This window comes from Grus americana, chromosome 1, assembly GCF_028858705.1.
Source record: "Grus americana isolate bGruAme1 chromosome 1, bGruAme1.mat, whole genome shotgun sequence".
NCBI classification, from domain to species: Eukaryota; Metazoa; Chordata; class Aves; order Gruiformes; family Gruidae; genus Grus; species Grus americana.
The window spans coordinates 131,552,999-131,571,761 of NC_072852.1; the positions used below are offsets into that span (position 1 = coordinate 131,552,999).

Below are 18,763 nucleotides of genomic sequence, written 5' to 3' on the forward strand. Positions count from 1 at the left end.
GCTGGTACCCTTCACTATAGCTTGTTGGTTCTTGGAAATGGCTGATGCTGAAGGGATGTTACAGAAAAAAGGATAAACGAAATCTAGTATTAAAGAACGGAGTATTTTGCAGACATATTGCCTGAATTATTAGAACAGGCTTGTGACTGCACAAAGTATTTAAACTACTCAGAAAGTAATTCTTGAAAATATGAAAAAGCAGATGAGAAATATGAAAATCTGCTGAGCAACTTTAGTTAATGCATCTTGGAAGGGCAGTGATGGTATCAAGGTGAACTTAACGAACAGGAGAAATGGTGTGAGATAAACAAGCTATAACTCAGCAAGGACAAGGGTAACCTTCTACGTGTTGGTTGGAATAACTGATTGTGCAAACAGGGTAGAAAGTGACACGAAGGATCTGTGAGTTACCATGTGCCACCAACCACATGCCAACCATTTCATACTGCTGAGAAAAAAATGAGTGTCATACGGGGATGTATGAACAGGAGTGCCATATGCAAGATGTGTGAAGTCATCCTCCTACTCTACTTGCTGCTGAAAGCCTCAGCCTGAATCCTGCGCCCGGATTTAGGCACCGCACTCCAAGGAAGATGTGGAGCGGCCAAAAGCAAGAAGATTGCTGGAAGTCTGGTAAGCACAGTCAGAGGAAACCTGGAATGAAAGGGAAGAGGACTGGGCAAGTGAGAGCGGTCCCAAACATGCAAAGGAAAAGAAATTGTTTTCCAGATGCAGTGGATAAATAAGGAGGACAGATGAGTTACAAAAGCGGAATTCAGGCTAGACATGACACAAATGCCATAGCGGTAGTGCAGCGAAACATGGGGGAAAGCGGCCCAAGGAGGAGACAAAGTGCAGAGCGAGAAGTATCTGTTAGGAAAGACGTAATCCTGTCCTGTGGCAGAGGGCAGATGATGTCTGGACAGTGTCCTCCGCCCAGCTCTGCGATGCTGACAAAAAGTTAAAAATCCTCAGCTGCTAAAAACCGGGGAAACTTCATTAATGATTTATACTAGTGAAGGGGCTTTGCCTGAAATGTGTCCGGTGTAATCATTTTTCTACCTAATTTTTGCTTTTAGCCATGAGATTATGAGTAACAGCTACGAGGCTACACTGTTAGCCAGAAATCCTTTAGCTTTCTAAAGGTCAGTTAATCTATGATCTAATCTGATGGTCGCTGAAATTAAGTGGAAGTAGTTCAGCGGGCTATAAGGGAGGGTGGTTTGTATCTCTAGCCCTCAGTTATCTCGAGTTAAACCATCGTTTACAAGCAAAACAACATATAGGCATGAAATAGGTTTTGAAACGCATGCTGAATCTTTCTGTTGTACTGCAGGAGAAAAAAGGAAACCCTGCCTTTCTAGCTATCTGCTGGTTTAAAACAGTTCTCATTAAAAACTCGAGACCGTCTTTAGTGCCTTCCATTCACCTGTTGATGTTCCTGTCCCTTGGGAGATTTTATGCAGCTGGGGAAGCAGGCAAGGTTCACATGAACTTGGCTGCTCTGTCTTGACCTGTTCAGAGAGAGAGCTGAGCTATGTATTTGAAACTTACTCCTTTTAAGAGTAGAATACTTCAACTAAGCAAGACAAAAAAAAAAAAAAGCCCCAGAAAAAAAAAAAGGAAAAGAAAAGCGGAGTTGGCTATACAGCTCGGCAGTTAAAGGAGGACTAAAATAGAAGTGTGAAACTTTTCATAGTTATCTGTAAGTCTTCAAGGATTTCAAGTCTCAGCATAGTCACTATTAGCGAATTAAAGAGCTGAAAGGTTGTCCCAGTGAGCAGATGCTTTGATCCGATGCCCAAACAGAGCTAATATTTCACATTTTAGAGTCACTTTCCCCAGGTACTTTGATTTCGTATGACTGGACTTCAGACCGCTTTTCTTGCGACACATCCAGAAATCCCCTCCTACGTAATATCATATGCAATATACACTACTTAGTTTGAGGAATTGAATTTTATAATACATGCACAGGCATAAAAACCCACAAAAGAAATGAAAGACTCAGGTCAGAAAACTAGCCTTCTTTTGACTCTGACTTTCTTGTGCTGCATTTCCTCTAGATTATGATACAGTTTAATTTTCACGGATGTCATCTGAAAACGAGAGCCGATGTAATGTAGCTGAATTCTCTTTGTCACCAAATATATTCTGTACGTTAACTGGTAGTGCGATGCACTGAAGCATGGTCTTTAATTAAAGTGCAACAATACCACAGCTACAGTACGGGCATGGCATAGGAACCTGGCACTGGATATAAAAATAGCTGTGCTGAAACGTGTCATACCACCACACGGTGTGACTAAGTCAGTGGAGACACTCTTACGCTTGAAACCTGAAGTAGTACTGAGCACCGATTTTCAGCTGGGGAAGCTGTGATCAAATCAATGCATGTATTATTCTCCACAAATGAATAACGGTGCGAACAAGGACATATTAAACACCTACAGCGCACAAAGCTTTTCACACTGGTTATGAACCAAACACAAACAAAGAGGCTGTGAGCTCTCCAGAGCTCTCGTTTTGTCTCCCGTGAAGTCCTCCTGCCTGTTCGGATACAACGCGTGGCATCCCCACAAACACCCTGGTGCCAACAGGAGAGGACACTGATTTCGGTCGGGAACAAGCTGACCGCCCTTCTCTCCTCCTCTTTCCTGCTCTTGAGGAAAACAAAACAAAATGAAACTACCCCGTACCCCGCGGTGAGCGAAGGCGGTACAAAAACCGAGGAGATGAAGATGCCTCTGCGGGCACTGGAGCCAGGGAGCGGCCATCGCCGCTTTCTCCATGGCCCTCTGCCATGGGACATGCTGGCACTAACCGGACGGGTCCGTCCCTGACGGGGGGAGGAAAAGCTCTCCACCCCAGGGCTGTGAAACCCCCCTATGCTCACTCAGCCAACACAAGGGGCTTCAGGAGAAACACAACCCAGAACTGACCACCGCCCTTACCCCACGGACAGGCGCCTGCCAAGCACCTGCACCGCTCTGCTCTCCGAAGGAGCCAGCGCTCTCTAAATGCCCAGCGTGCGCGGCCCCTTTGATTTGCCGGCACAGCTGACGCTGTCATTGCGGCACAGGCACCTCCGCAAAGGTTTCCCTCCAGCGCTGGCCACCAAAACCAGAATCAAACGTCCACAGAAGAGCAGCAGCCAGGCTCCCCCCCTTGCACGAGGCACGGCATCTGCGCATCCTTGCTCCGCGCGACCGCGCGGGCACCACATCCTACGGCAGGGTGCTACGCCACACCGGAGCCCCAGGCGTGATTTTAACGTCCCGGTGCGGTATAGTTTAGACAAAGAGGCTGCATGGATTTGGCACAGGGCGGTGTTGCAGGGAGCAGGCACCGGGAGCCATGCAGTGATGCTTCTCTGCTGGGAAATGCGTCAGGGAGGCACAAACACACAAAAGAGAGAGGAGATAGGAGATAGTTACCTAACATGACGAAGGGGATTCCCAGGAAGGTGGAATTGTATTTCCCACCAGTGAGATTGATGATCCCAGCTGCAGTCAGGGTGGCAAGGGTCACGGTCAGCAATCCCAGCAGGCCAAGCCAGGGTTTGCTGCGGACACAATCCTGCATGGAGCAGCAGAGAATGGCCAAGGTGACCACAAGGACCAAGCTCGTGATCAGGTAGCGTTCTGACACCCTGCTCGTCTTCTGGAAATCCTCCTTCAGCGAAGAAGAAGTGAAAGGATACATTTTGACTTTCCTGTTGGATTTCTGGAAAAGTTCAACAGTGTCACAAAAAATGGATTCCCACTTCTCTGCCACCATGTCATTCAAGGAGTTGATTGCCTGCAAGTAGTAGGTGAGCTGAATGGCTTCTGCAGACTTCACCCGGTCTTTGCTGTGCACAGTAACCCCACCAAGCTGATGCCCGTTATACACTTCCCTGCCATCCTTTAAGTGAGTAATCGGATAAGTGATTGCAAAATTAGTTCGATTAGAAGAACGAGCAGCCTTTAATTCCTCCAGTACATGCACTATGTCGTCCACTATGCATGTCTTGTCATTGTTCAGGATACATATATGGGCAAACGTGTAATTGAAACCAGGTCTTTGAACTTGGATCCTGGTCACAGCAGAGTGCAACTACAAGGGAAAGAGAAATCACACACGTTATTCATCAGTTCATCTCGCACGGTAGCAGCCAGAACAACAGCGGCTCCTCGCCTCCGTCCCTCTCCTATTCGATCTAAGCAGCAACAACAAAAGTTCTGGTGACTGCGGTATTAACAGCACGCTCATTGCAAAAAAAGGAAACATGCATTAAAATAGCAGTATGATTCCCCGACGCCCTTTGCCGATAACTCGGGTGTGTTGCGACTTGCACCCGTGCCGTTCGGCCTCTCCAAATAAGCCAATTGAAAAGGCCCGGACTTCCACTTTCAAGTGATCTGGGTGAACGCAAAAGGGAGAACTACAGCCCGACCGTGTCTGGGGACACTGTCGTGCTCGGGATTGCCAAGTTACCCTCTCTCACCAGACAAACTTCAGGTACAGAAGAGCACCGTGACAGGGGGTGCCCCCGTGGGGGCCAGGCCGGCAGCGGCAGGGGACCAGCACTCTCTCGGGGTAGAGGACAGGTCACGGCTGCACGTCCCAAGCGCAGAGACTGTCGGCATAGCGGGAACAGGGAATAAGATAGCTGGCATGAATTCATTTGCTCTCTTTTCCCCATCAAATCCTCAGCAAGCGCCAAAGCAGGAAGCAATGGCAGAGACTCACACTGGTTTTCTCCTTCTCTCTCCAAGCGGTTCTGTTCATCAGGGAAGGCCCTAATTTTAGGGCCTGCAGGTTATTACCTCTTATTGTTTGGTCTAGCAGCTTTCAGGGCAGACTCCTTTGTAAGTCCTTCTGCATCATTCTGAAATTTGCCATGCCTGAGCTCTGACCCAAAGTGCCTTCAGTTATTTTTGAGCATCAGAAGGGCAGAAAAATTAACCTCTCTTCTTGAAAAATATAGAAAACTCTTGCAACCTTTTATGAATCTGTTTTAGTCAACACAGCAGAAGCAAGAAACCTAAAAGACGGCAAGGGAATAGCCCCGATAGGCTGAGGTTACAGTATATTTCAAAAGTAGAATATTGAGCTTGCTAATGTTGAGAGCCTTAGCAAAGTGCAAGCTGGTTTTTTTGCACCTTTGCCTTGCAAAATGCGCAGGCCTCACCCACCACCATCACCATTTAACTCCTTCTGTGCTGCTCTAGTTGTGTGCAGAGAGTACCAAGACCTTCAGTGAGGATGCTGCGGAGGCCACGGCGATGCCACCCACCGCCAGCAGCCTGCGCAGACTTTCCCTGCGGCTGTGATGTCCTTCACCGTGGGCAGCCACGCAGCTCAGAACGGGGCTCCCTCTGCTCTTTTCCAGCTGGCACAGGGGGTACCTGACATCCCAGGCACCGGGGCCCCCTGCACGTCACTGCGTACGTGCTTTGTGCACGGCTCGGGGAGATATTTGGTTCCTCGAGGTGTCAGTCTGCACAGCCCGGTTGTGCTGCCGTGGGGGGAGAAAATCACGGACGGGCTCCGAGGAACTGCACGGATTTATCCTTTGGTTCCTTTTACACCAACGGCAATGGCAGTAGGAGCACTGCAAAGGTGTGGTGACACGACCAGGGCTGATGAAAGAGAAGGAGGAGCCCTCCCTTCACCTGCAAAGCAGGGAGACCACAGCTCTTCTAAGGAGCAGAAGAACCACATTAAGAAGGACTATAATTTCTTTTCCTTAAAGGGGGAATAGTTATTTTCTGCCTTCAGATTTTGAGCAAGACAGTGAAAACTGGCTACAGGGAGACAATTTATTTTTTTTTTTCCTACTTGCATATGCTGTTTTCCACTGCAATCCAAAGAGGGCAGGAGGCTCTTATGCCCGTAAAGAGGCTGGGATTAGGTGATATTTAATGGAACTGGCTTCTTCTGAGGACAAACAGTGATTAAAAAAAAAACCACAGGGTACATGACAGCAGTAGAGCTTATACACTCGTCTGGTGGCAGTGGACGAAATGTTTAATAATCATGTCTAAAATCCTGGGTTTGTTGAAGTTAAATAGTCATAGCGACTTTTGTGTGGTATTTCAGACCCATTTGCAGAAAAAAATAATTGTATGACACTATGAATCTGATTGTTTTGTGAATACATTCCATCATCTGTGATGGGTATAAAATTAGTGAAGCTGCCTCTGTTCCTCAGGATGACATGACATCATATAGGCAAAACCTACAAAATTCCTATATCCTCAACTTGTTTCTCTAGCAGCTTGGGCGTATATTTTTCCAAATTTGAGTAGTTTTTATTTTCTGCAGAACAGTTCAATATGGACATTAGAAAGATAGATTTGAGAAATAAACTGAACTAAAAAATCTTTTCACAGTACTAGGAGCACACAATACCTGGCCATGGTGAGAAGCAAAATTCTCCACCGTGTTGGGAGAACCAATACCTGTCTGTGCAACAGATTAGGGGCTTTTGCACAACTTTCTTCTAAAATGAAATAAATTAAAAGATTTGCAAGAACATGCCAACAAAATGAGCCCGTATGGGGAACTCTTCCCATTCTTCCAGTTTGTTTCTGAAAAACTTGGCTTTGCAAGAGCTGTTTTGGGGTACAAATTCAAGTGTATGTCATGGTTTGGGGAAAATGCCCTGGCTTACCGAATCAAAGACAAATACCTGATTTTAAATTTTTTACAGTGGCAGCTACTGTATGGTTTTCATTGACAATGGTTGTAAAATCAGATGTCATCTAAAAAAGCACAGCTGAAGACAACTAGGAGGAATAGAAGGAATTTCCTGCATGTATTAGATTCACAATACAACTCTTTCAGAGAAGATCCATCAAGTGACACAATGCAGAAGAAACTAAATCGTCATGAAACTTTTATCAAACAATGTGTGTTGCTATTTACCTACCCTCCCTTACTGCTGCATTTGCTTCCTTCTACATCTGAAACACTTTCTTTTAATATTTAGGTTATAAAATAACCTCATCTGTCACAGCTGTTACTTCATCTTTAGCGAAAGGCTAGAAGCTAAATGTCATACCTAAAATTGTCATTTCTTCTTGAAAACGATCATCTGCGACTCGGGAGCCCGTTCTGCGGCGGTGGCCCGGTGCTTCCTCCAAGGCCGTCTCGGGCTGGACCAGGCACCGCGTTGCGGGGACCTGCCCACCGCACCCCGCAGTGGTGGGGCTTTCGGGAGGAGAGGGGAGCAGCAGCCAGCTCTGCGTCCTGGCGCATCCCGGCAGCCGAGCAGCCCCCAGAGCCTGCTGCAAGCTTCTGCAGCACAGAGCGGCTCTGAGATACACTCTGAGCTTTGCCAGTGGCCACACCATTCGGTCTCAGAGTGGAGGCAAACAGCCAAAGAGGAGGAAAACCTGCCATTCCCTACATCCCTTCGAAGCATGCCGAGCGCTGCCCCAGCACGCCCAAGGATTTAGCTCCGGGAAGCCTGACTCAGACTTTCATCCTGAGGACTAACACATCGCTTGACCTGCACTTGGCTTTTTCAGACCAGATCTTAGAAAACAAACCTCTGTTGCCTCAGTGCCGGGCAGGGGTGTGCTGCAGCATGGCTGCAGCTGCAGGCTGTCTCTCCCTTCGCTTGTCCGTGGCAGCCCCTGTGCCGCAGGGCTGCTGCCTCTTCCCCGCTGAGAGCTGCAGTCCCACGGCACTCTCCGCTCTGCTGCCCTGCTGGGGACTCCACTGCGGCCACGCAGGTTTTTCCACTCATATCCATCCACAGCCCACACCTGCGGTCCTGGGTGACTGGCTTCCGCAGAAAACAGAAGGTCCAAGAGGTTACATGGGCACGTCCTATGAGTTCGAGGGATAACAGAGTCTGCAATTTGGCTTGCCTGTGGTACAGCAGGAGGTCCCCATAGGAAACTTCAGTTTGTTAACAGTAGACGGTAAAAATCGTCATGTGATGGGGACAACATTTGCAATATGCTAATGCATAATGCATATTGCACTCCTCTGAATGCATATTGCACTCCTCAGTGCAGCAGATTTTGATAGGAAGTAACCACATTCTGAATAAACCTGGCACCTAGTACTGGGACAAACGACTGCCCACCAGATTCTCATTTATCCAGCTGCTTTCTTATCCTTACCGATCCTATTAGGAGAAAGGGAGATTTAAAGGAATACCAAAAGCTGAATGAATGTTTCTTCTTGAAGGGAGACATGCACTGCTTGCTCATCGCTCACAGCTTTTTCAGCTAGCTAACAGTGCAAGGAACCAAAAAGCAGTTTACTGCTGAGATGCCAGAGCACTGCAGCAGGAGAGCTGCACAGCATCCCCTACGCTCCCTTGCCACGGTGGCACGCTGTCCATGAAAGTGCTCAGGCACGAAACAGTAACTTCCACCTCCCCCCTTCATCCTTGTTTAAATAGTGACCATCACTTACAGTTCCCTTCTCCCTTCCAAAAATGGTGTTTATGTGTGTCCCGTACCATGCCAGAGATTTCTAGAACGTTGTTTTCCCTTCCTTCAGCCTTTAGCCATTTGCATGTGGTAACATCTTGGTCTTGGTCTTTGTTTACTCTCAGTCCCATGCTCACTCAGTTACTTCTTTTAGACAGAGAGGAAAGATGGCTTCAACCGAGAGACAAATCCCTTTCTGCAAATACCTCCAGGTGAGGGCCGTACTGGTCTCACGCTTCCACATGAAGGCACATTTCAGCCTGCGGCACAGCTGACAGAGGAGAGGTGGCGAAATCGCGCTGCCATGCCAGCTGGTTTTGCCCGCGGGCCCAGGAGGAGATGCCAGGAGGCAAAACCTAAAATCCCTTCGCTTATCCTGGGCTAAACCATTTGCTCCTGCACCTTGGAGTACCGCGGCTGCAAAGATTTTGTCAAGCTGTTTTTGGCTGCCGGTCCTCCTACCTCTGTCATCGGCACAGGAGGGCAGGGGCCGGGAACCAGAGCACCCCCAGTTTGGCTGCCCTGGGATGGCCAAGCCCCACATCGAGCTCTACGCAACAGCTCTTCCACGTACAGAGCTTGGCACAACTTTCAGCAGTGGCAGCAAAGCTGAACCTGAAGGCAAAGGGGTTGTACTTAGAGATGTATATTCAGGACAGAAAGGAAAGCTTGATTGTATCCTTACTTCCATGCAAAAAATGCAGGGAGCCATAAGAAGGGGTGAGGAAAAAGTCTGGCCCCTTTGCTCTGTTGAAAAGTCTTTTCTTTAATTCAAAAGTGAGCAGGTATTACCAGAATTTTGCCAATTTAATCAGGTAACAAAAAAGTCTGCAGCCTCCCTGCGAAGCAAACAGATCCCATCCCAGCAGGGAGGGGTTAGAAACTGCTGATTCATTTGCAAAACGGTCCAATCCCAGAAATCCTTTAAGCCCAAGTTATACAATCTGCCACCCCGACCAAAGCTATGGGCAAAGGGGACGAGGCCCGAGGACCCAGCGACGGCCACTGGTGTCCTGCACGGGTCTCACCTCGCTGGCAGCACAGCTTCACTCCATGGGAAACTCTGCGGCCAGAGCGACAGCAACGTGCAACGGGACACCCGAGTCTTGCCAAGCCCCTGTTCCCAGCTGACGGAAAGGCAGCCCGACTCCCGCGGGAGCTGCATCGCAGTCGCAGACGCTGTTTTTAACATCAAGGATGGGTACAACCACCTTCTGCTTATCACACAGACTGCAAAAACGTGTTTGGTTTTGCTGCTGAGTGGAGATGTGCGGTGTTTTATAGGGGACATTACTCATCGTAAGGACTCGACTATGCTTTGTTACTTGACATATAGCCGATGAATGGCCAGCTAGACAAAACCAGCTAGATATACGGATGCCCTCCTGTACTATGAATGATCTGGGACATAGAGAGACATGTTTTACTAACAGGAGTAAGATCTTTGCAATGCCTTATTACTTTTTTGTTGTCGTTGCTATTATTTGACTCTATTTCATTTTTCGGTCTCCATCTGATGGTTCAAATTAAAAAATGAGTTTCACTCTAGTCAGTGTTGCCAACTCTTACAATTTTTTTACTGTTGTTTTCACCAAGTCTGTTTTTTCTCTGAGCCCTGGAGCATGAAGTATTGTGATTTTAAAAAAAAATAGCTCAGCTTTCATTTAAAAAAAAGAAATGTCTGATCTCATAGTTATGGAAGAAAGCCTGAGAAGGCTCAAAACTAAAGTGAAGAATGAACTCATTATCTATTACTGCTTAAAATCTCATCACCGTTTTGAGCTCAAGATTGAAAAACTGGAAAGCAGGATGAAGACAATGATTTTAAACATAGGCTTCATTTTCATGTGAAGCTGGTTTACTCTTTTGGTAATTTTTACAGGTAACTTGTGCCAAGGAAAACGAAGAGAAAAAAAGGCTTTAATGGATTGCTATAAATTTCTTCACTTTTCCTATGATCTCAGTAATCTCTGGCATTTCCTATCTTTGCAGAGTGCTTTTTTATTCACTTCAAGAGACGGCCTCAATCAAAATGTAAAAAGGTTATGAGAAAGAAAAGACTTGCACATCTCCCAGCTTAATTCACGACAGAAAACACTGTGGGCTCTGCAGACATGGGCAGAATTAAACTATTAAGAGTGTATTTTCATCAGAAGAAGGTGCAGAGAGGGAAGGCAAGGCAGCCCCTGAATGGGGCTCTGCCCCGCTGTCAGGCTGGGTCCAGGGCAGAGGTGGCTGGCGGGCAGCAGCCTCCTGACCAAGCCATTCCGGCCGATGGAGACCACATGGAGGAAGCCAACAGATCCTAACAGCTCAGGAAAAACATCAGAAGTTGCAGCTGGAGAGCGTGCAGCAAGGAAAGCTATGGGTAGCTGAGCTCTTCTTCTAGCAGTCCTACAATCAAGTTTCTTGAAGAGACACTAAAATACTAATTATGCAAGCTATGTATTTTTGCAACTAATTTTTTCGGCTGTTCAAAAAGTGGTAAATTATATTTTCTCCAATTTTCATGTAAATAAAATCTAAAAATTGTTCAAACTACAAGTCATCAACTGAGGGGCAACCATTAGTGCTCGAAGTGGCAGATGCGCCACTTTGTGCATTTACATCTCCATCTGCCTTCTTGGTGGCTACAGAAAATTGCTAGATATGATTTTTCTTTTCTAATCTAAAGTGGAGAAGCTTTTCTAATCAATAAGGTCTTAGTTCTGATTGCCCTGGCAGTTCTGCCTGAATTTGTCCCACTGAGAGAAACCCAGTCCAGTTTTCAGGCTGATCGCTGCTGGAAGACAGGACCCCTCTGCACAGCCTGGCGCACGGCTCTGAGATTGATTTTTCACGATGGGGAAAAAAAAGATGAAAACTTCGCTCCTGCAGCTGATCTCGCATCAGCTCTATGGTGGCCTTCTCCACATACCCCAGACCTCTCCATAAATGCCTCTCTGTCCTTACAGCACTTGTCAGCGAGCTGGAGACACAGTGCAGGCTTTTAGGAAAGGCTTCTCCAGCAGAAGTGTGACCAGCGGTCCCTTCCTCGCTGCAGAAAACCTCAAGAGCTGCAACTTCACAGCCCATCGTGTTAATTAACAACTCGACGACTCCTTCTCCCTTTCCAACAGAAGAGAGGGGGTTCTGTTGCTCAAGACCCCAACTTAAAGACAGGATCCAGTCACAACTTTTGGAAAGCCCAAATGTGGTCTCTAGGGAGCCTTGGCAGCTCTGCTCAAGCCATGCGGCACTGCCTGGGGCACCAGTGTCCCCGAGATGCAATGCCTGCCCAGCCTGCTTGGAGGCTCATCTGGAGGGGTGACGTCCCCCATCACACGCTTCCAGCCATGTACTGAGAAAATCTGTCCCCTGTGTGCTCCGTTAGACGGGAGGCAAGATCTGACCTTCAAAGGCAGGAAAGGCAATGCAACACGGAGCGCTGGGCGTCCCCAGCACGGGCTGCCCGGCTGGCAGCAGCTCGGGGCACAGCACCGCAGGGGAGCATCACACCACGGTGCGAGGCAAGAGGGAGAGCAGAAGGATCCCATCCCTGCTGGGGTGGCTGGAGCAGGACAGGGGGGCAGCGGGGACCAGTGTGATGTAGTCGTCCTCCCAGGCACGGGCAACTTCAGGACTTCTGCTCCAGCCCCTGGTCGGTGCTGCAGGAGAGATCAAACCCTCTCGCCCGCTGGAACCACGCCGAGGAGGAGCTGCTGCTGACACCGGGAGCTCAGGGGGGTTTCTGCACGTGCTTCCGCGCTATCCTTGCAGCGTGCTATTTATCTTCCCTCTTCCCTGGCTGTGCCCAGATCTTACCTGCGTATCTTAATTCTCATCTGTTTTCGCATAAGATACATTTTAGCCCTGCAGCATTGTGCTGCTATGACAACAGGCTTGCACTTCTGCTGCTCTCACACCCTTGTTTTTCTTGCATTAGGACTCTTCCCCTCATCTTACAGCCTTGCTCTAAAGACAGGACTTCATCTTTTATTTTTTTTTAAAGCAGAATTCATTATTTGTTCTGTTGACTGTTTCCCTAGATGTGTTTTTAGTGCTGGGGCTACCTAGAGAAGGTGGAGACCTACTATATCCATTGCTAGATCCACAGTTGACTGCCTGTGTCCAGGCATTTGGAAGTAGCCGAAGTTATAAAATAAAGGGTACCTTGCATTAGCCAGGATTGCGACAGACCCAGCTTTTGGCTCTCCTGAACGACCAGGACCCACTTCCACCAACTTTGAAAATAATGGCTTAAGCGTGCAGTGTTTGTGCAGCAAAGCAGTTGGAACCACAGACACGGGAACACAAATATGGTTATTTCCTCCACGAGTTTCCTCACAGGTAGAAAATAAGTGAGGAAATCCAGGAAGGCTGTAGACAGAGCATGCAGGCACACATGTTAACAGAGACATAATAATTAAGGAGCAGAGAGAAGAAATAAAACCCCAACAAGTATGAGATCTGCAAAATTTTGAAGTTAAATTGTTTTGTTCTGCAGTAATCAGAAGTTATGCAGTTCTTAAATGTGTCCTTAAACAGAAATACCTAATTTTACTATTCGCTTGCATGTTCAAATAGATATTTAATCAGTTATCGAGAGCAATTGATGGCCAGTTTATATGAGAGGGGCAATGTATAAGCACTCTCTGAAAACATGTAGTTAGGAGAGGTTTCTTTAAAAAAAATAAACCCTCATCTACAGATTTTCATAGAGGCAACCTGCAAATGCAATCCCTTTCAGTAAGGCATGTTACATTTAATTCCCTTTCCATCTTTGCATCTTGTCACCTTAAGTAGAGTTTTTGCCAAAAAAATATTAGTACCGTGTTATTGTTATAAACACAGTAATAACTAAGTGGAAGAGAGGATATCCTTCTGCAGAAAAAGGAAACCTTTTAATAATAATAAAAAAAAAGTCTTTTGTAGTATAACGCAGTTAACTTACTGTAAGTATAGAGGAATGAACAGGCTCAAAAGGATGGGTGTCTCAAATTCTGGCTAAATCAGAATATATTTTCTGGGGTTCAGCAATCTGGCTCGGTCTGTATTTCAAGTGAGTCTGTGTGCCTTCAATCTACCAACTTTCTAGCTGCAAGTGGAAATACCACTATGAAATGGTAGGGGGCTGCTCTAACACAGGATGGGATGCTAGGCTGAGAGAATTCGTACAGACTTTACATAATCATCTGAACTTCTGCATGATGGTCCACACCACATATCCCAATTATTTTTGTTTCTCCAAGCACTTCTTGGAAATACAGGGGTAAAAACACACTTTCTTCAGTTGTGTTTACTTCCTACCTCTCTTTTGAGAGAGTGAAATCTGGAGGAAGAAAGGTCCTGCACACTGACAGCACAGGATGCCAGTGCCCTGTGCTCAGCTATAGAGCAGGTACAGCAGCGAGTAAAATTTCATTATTGCCCTCCCACGGTATCTCAGTTTGAGGATGCATCTCTTGCATATCGGAAACTCTACCGAGGTTTTTTTGTTGGATCATCTATTCAAGGCCAGAGATTCAGGATATGTTCAGATTTCTCCCTTTCTTCTGCAAATGACTATGCTAGCTGGAAACACAACATTGGGATGGCAGGCCCAGAATGGTTTAAGCATTTATAGGGAGTTCTGAGAACTACGGATAGAGATTTATACAAAAATAATTAAAAAAAAAAAAAAGAGTACTTGGCATCATCTCCAAGTCAAAACTATTATATAAGGCAGCCACACACCTCCCTGCTAATGAGCAGGAGAGACCTTGTGCGGAGCAGCTTGTACATTCAGCAAGACCTGCCACTGCCACGTGAGCAGCCAGCGTCGCGCTGGCAGATGCACGCTGTCAGCGGGGAGTCCTAGGGCAGCTCCTGCTCCGGGAGTGCCGCTTGAGGCCTGGGCCAGACACAGGCATGAGCCCGAGCCCTTCCCTAAATCTTTTCCCAGGCAGCCAACAGGGTGTCGTGCAGCAGTGGTAACGGTGAGTTTCTCGCGTTTATAATGTGCCCAGGAGGAACTGCACTAAGCTAACCAGAGTATTTTAGAGATGCCACTGAAGAAGCTATTTCATTAACTAATTAATTGATGAGGATGTTAGCGTGATTAACTTTTGACAGTACCAGCTATCTTTCAACTGCTCAGACTCCAAAACTTTGTATCTCTTTACTAGGGGGACAATAATGGAAGCTGACTTCTTCCTCTGCCCGAACTAGAGGAAATCTTCTCCTTCCCTTGCCACATGACTAGGGCAGCTGTAGCGGTTCAAGGCTCATTCCCTTCCCTCCGTGGCTGATGAGGTGGGATACGGCAGGTAAGGAAACCACGAAGAGATGCTGCAAGAGCAGCCAGCGCCTGCCTGGGGCAACCATCCCCCTGGGTCTCCCACCCTCCTGCTAGCAAGTGGAGACGCAGTGACAACCACGCAGGAGGAGCCAGCGTCCAACCTGATGCCTCTTCTAAAGCAAAACCTCTCCCTCAGGGAGGTCATCCTTCTCCAGAACAGGAAAAATAAGCAAATGCTGCCATATAGGTTCTCTGTCCCAACCGTGCCTACACAGCAGCATTTTCAGGAATGCAGGTGAGATTACTCCACGGTTTCACCCAGGGCCCTTATTTACAAGCGCAGCTCTTTGAGTTGGGTGTCTCTGGACTGGGGCAGGGGGCGTAGCTTCAGATGCCCTTCTTCTCTTCTCCCCTCCATGCAACCAGATACATATAGGAAAATCTTGATGGCCACCTTTCCCTTTCCCCTTCCCTTGGTGACTCCAGTTGACACAAAATGATGTAGCCCTGCATCACGACGGATATAATAATACTGGGAGCTGGGAGCCCTCCCTCCTGTTTTGCTGTGCTTTGACCCACGGGTCCGTCCACAGGGTTGGATAGGCAGCTGCCTGAGCCTGGCTCTGCCCACAAACAGAAGAATAATTAGGACAAAGGACATAATCTATTCTGCACCAGACATACTGGAATTAATTAGATAAGTAAAGAGTTGGAAATAATGCATCAAATATGCCTGATGATGTCAGATTAACAGTAAGAGTAAACAGTCAAATGGCAATGGTGTTCATTATCTCAGTAAATGAAAAATAATCATTTTGTTGGCAAATTCTGTCTGTTAAAAATGAGGCAGTGTTAAATACTGACAGAACTTTCTAAGTTATAGCTCTTTCGCTGATGTGATAAATCTTATGCAGAAGTTTGCTTGCGGAAAGATTCCGAGTACCATTTATTTGTGTGTCACTATACTATTGATAAAACTACAGATCTCTAGAGAAAGCAGTACAGAGAAAAAATCCATTATCATTATTATCCTATGACTGAGTAAATGTGCACATACTGGATGCAAATGCAATTCATGGTACAAGAAAATGAAGGAATGAAAATCGTCTCTCTGGAGTTTTCTCGTTCACCAGTAACATTCCTGTTACTGTACTTAGTGAGTCGATGCTCGTTAAATCTGTTTGCTGATTACCGTTGTCAAAAGCAAAAAAAAAAAAAAAAGGAAAACATAAAATACTGAGTGGCTCTGTACTATAGTTCTGTATGTGGCTACAGTGGAAATAAAATAAATCCACTGTAACAGTTATTTCTTTGTTAAGAGTGAGGTCTCCCCAAATACAATAGGTATCTGCATCTATCTTCTGTTTTAGAAGAGACACTCCCTGAAGCTATTAAAAAGAATTAACATTGGCTTTTGTATGGGCTGACAGTTTGACATTCAAGGGGGGAAAAAAAAAAAAAAGCAGCACTGCTGAGTCTCCGGGGTTTCCATAAGGCAACAGTGAAAACGTGCAGGGCTGAGCTTGCCACACCTCTGTTATTTGTAAATGTTCCTTTCCTTTTTCTCGGGTGAACCTGACCCTCTTAACACACAGTTTTTGCATCTGTCCTCCCTGTTTTTCCTTCCAAGATTGCTCAAAACTTCTGGTGTGTAAACTAGAGTACCGGCTGCAACAAACGCAGATTTCCGACATGTTATGACATATAGTACGGTGAGATGTCCTGTTAGATTGTGACTCGCACGCTCCGTGCCGCTCAAGTGACAGGGGAAGATGCTGTCCGCTCTAACTTGAGCCGGCAGCACAGGCTGCACCATGCCTGCAATCTACAGCTGAGCTGGATTTTTCTTCATCTACAAAACCAGCATTTTCTGTGATGGTGGGTTGGGAGTGGAGGAATAAAAAATACTACCCGCTAAAAATAATCGGCTGAGTTTATGTCATTTGCCTTCCTAAGCAGTGAGAAGGAGGTTTTGTGCTACCCCTCTCCGGGCAGAAGTGAGTCCAGACACAGCAGCAGCCCCCAAAAGCATTCTCGGCAGCTTGGTACCGAACTGTTTTTGAAGTTTGAGTTTATCAAACCCCGAGTCGCCTTAACTCGGGAGCACGACTGCAAGGCGAGTACAGAGGCACCGAAAAAAATATTTAAGCAAGCAGCCTGCCCTTCTCGCTCACCCAAAGCAAATAAAAGCAGAACAGGGGAAAAAAGAAGAAGGGGGGAAAAAGAAGGGGGGAAAAAAAAGGGGGGGGGGGGCGGGCCAAGCCAGCGGAGCCCGCCGGTGCTGGCAGGGAGCGCGGTGCCGGCTCCCCGCGGCGGGCAGGCATCCCAACTGTTGCAGGGAGGTGCCCGGGTAGCTGCGGTGGCAGCGCCGGTGGCGGGCGGGCAGGCAGAGGCCGGTATGCGCGGGTGGGTCCGTGCGTGCGGCCAGGTGCGGAGACCGGGGCTCGGGGCTGGCGGGGAGCGGGGCGGGATGCGGGGCGCCAGGCCAGGCGGGGTGGCGGTGCCCGGGGCCGGGGACCCGCCGCGGTTACCTTGAGGATGAGATCGGTGTGGTGCTGGTCCAGCATGTTGGCCTTGCGGAAGGAGGTGATGATCACCCTGCCGTACCTCCCCGGCGTCTGCAGGTCGGAGTAGAGCCGGTGCTTGGAGCGGTTCACCGGGAAGAGGCTGTCCACCAGGTTCCTCTCGATCTTGGCCAGGCTGTGCGTGGGGGCGAGGAGGTGCTCCACGCTCTCCTCCACCTGGTAGCGGCTGAAGCTGGCGCCCAGCAGGATGGAGATGAGCACGGGAGCCGAGGCGAAGAACACCGGGTGGCTGGCGACGAAGTGGCCGAGCCGGGAGAAGGACGTCCCCAGCCCCCTGTGCAAGACCTGCCGCAACATCCTAGTGCGGAGGGCGCGCAGGACGGCGAGCGCCGCGCCGGGGCCCCCGCAGCTCCCCCACGGCCCCCGCAAGACCATGGGGCAGCCCCGCTGGGCGCCGCCTCCCCGCCGGCCGCGGCTGCGGGGGGCCGGGGGCCGCCGCCGCCGCCACGCGTGTGTGTGTGCGTGTGTGTGCGGTGTGTGTGTGCGCGCCTGCTCGCCTGTGTGCGTGCGCGGGGCGGCTCGGGCGCTCGTCCTCCTGCAACGCCGCCGTGCCCGAGAGGAGTTTCCCGGCGCCTCGTTGCCCGACTTGCCAACCCGCCGCCCCTCGCCGCGGCCGCGGAGCGGCGGCGCGGACCGCCGGGGGGGGGGGGGGGGCAGCCCCGCCGCCGCGGCCCCGCCGCCCCTCGCCGCGGGAAGGGGAAGGGGCAGGCGCCGGCTCGCCGCTCCCCGCCCCCGCCGCGGAGTTTGCGCGGGAGCGGGGCTGCCCGCAGACTGCTGACTAATCCCCCGGCCGCGGCAGGCGGGGCGGGCGCGGAAAACCCTCCGCCGCGCCCCCGCCGCCGGCGCCCTCCGCCCAGGGGCGCGGGGCCACGCCGGGCGGCGCCTAACACGGGGCGGCGGGGCGCAGCGCGGCGCCTCCCGCCGGGGCCGCCCCGCGGGCCGCGCTCGGGACGCCGCGGCGCGCCCCGCCCCGCCCGGCTGCCGGCCGGCTCCGCCTGCCGCTGCCGCCGGCACCGCCGCGCCGCCACATCCCCGCCCCGCCCGGGCCGCCGCCCCCGGGGCGGCCGGGTAGCGCAAGCTGCCCGCGACCCCGACGGGCGGGCGGCGGGGGCGCGGGACGGCCGGCTGCCCCTCGCCGAGGGGGAGTTGGGTGTGTTTCGCGGGGGGCCTTTGGCTTGGGGACCCGCCGCCAGAAACGTCTGCGCGCTTCCCCCGGCGCCGGGGGCGGTCCGCGTCCCGGGGTGCCCGACGGCGCGCCCCGCGCTCCCGCCGCGCAGCCTACCGCGGCGGCGCCGCCAGCGCGGCACAGCCCGCCGGCCCCGCGCCGCCCGAGTGGGCATGTGCGAGCAGCGCCGCACATGCCCGTTAGGGAAACCGGGCGCCGGCGGCGAGGCTGCCCCTGCCAGCCTCGCGGTCCCCGGCCGCCCGGCATCGTCCCCGGAGCCGCCCCGGCTGCCCCGGCAGCGCCCCGCGCGGGGAGC

The 18,763-nt window shown here is 50.0% G+C and overlaps 1 protein-coding gene across 1 annotated transcript in view; it reads right to left on the minus strand.

Moving 5' to 3' along the window:
- The window catches only part of PTCHD1 (patched domain containing 1), a 42,150-nt gene extending 23,924 nt beyond the window's left edge, over positions 1-18,226 (minus strand). Inside the window, exons 1-2 of the mRNA XM_054812502.1 lie at positions 17,229-18,226; positions 3,438-4,098 (exon numbers count right to left, since the gene is read on the minus strand). Coding sequence (XP_054668477.1) covers positions 3,438-4,098; positions 17,229-17,657 — 1,090 coding nt within the window. The 5' untranslated portion in view covers positions 17,658-18,226. The remainder of the gene's footprint in view (positions 1-3,437; positions 4,099-17,228) is intronic.
- Positions 18,227-18,763: the final 537 nt, after the last annotated feature.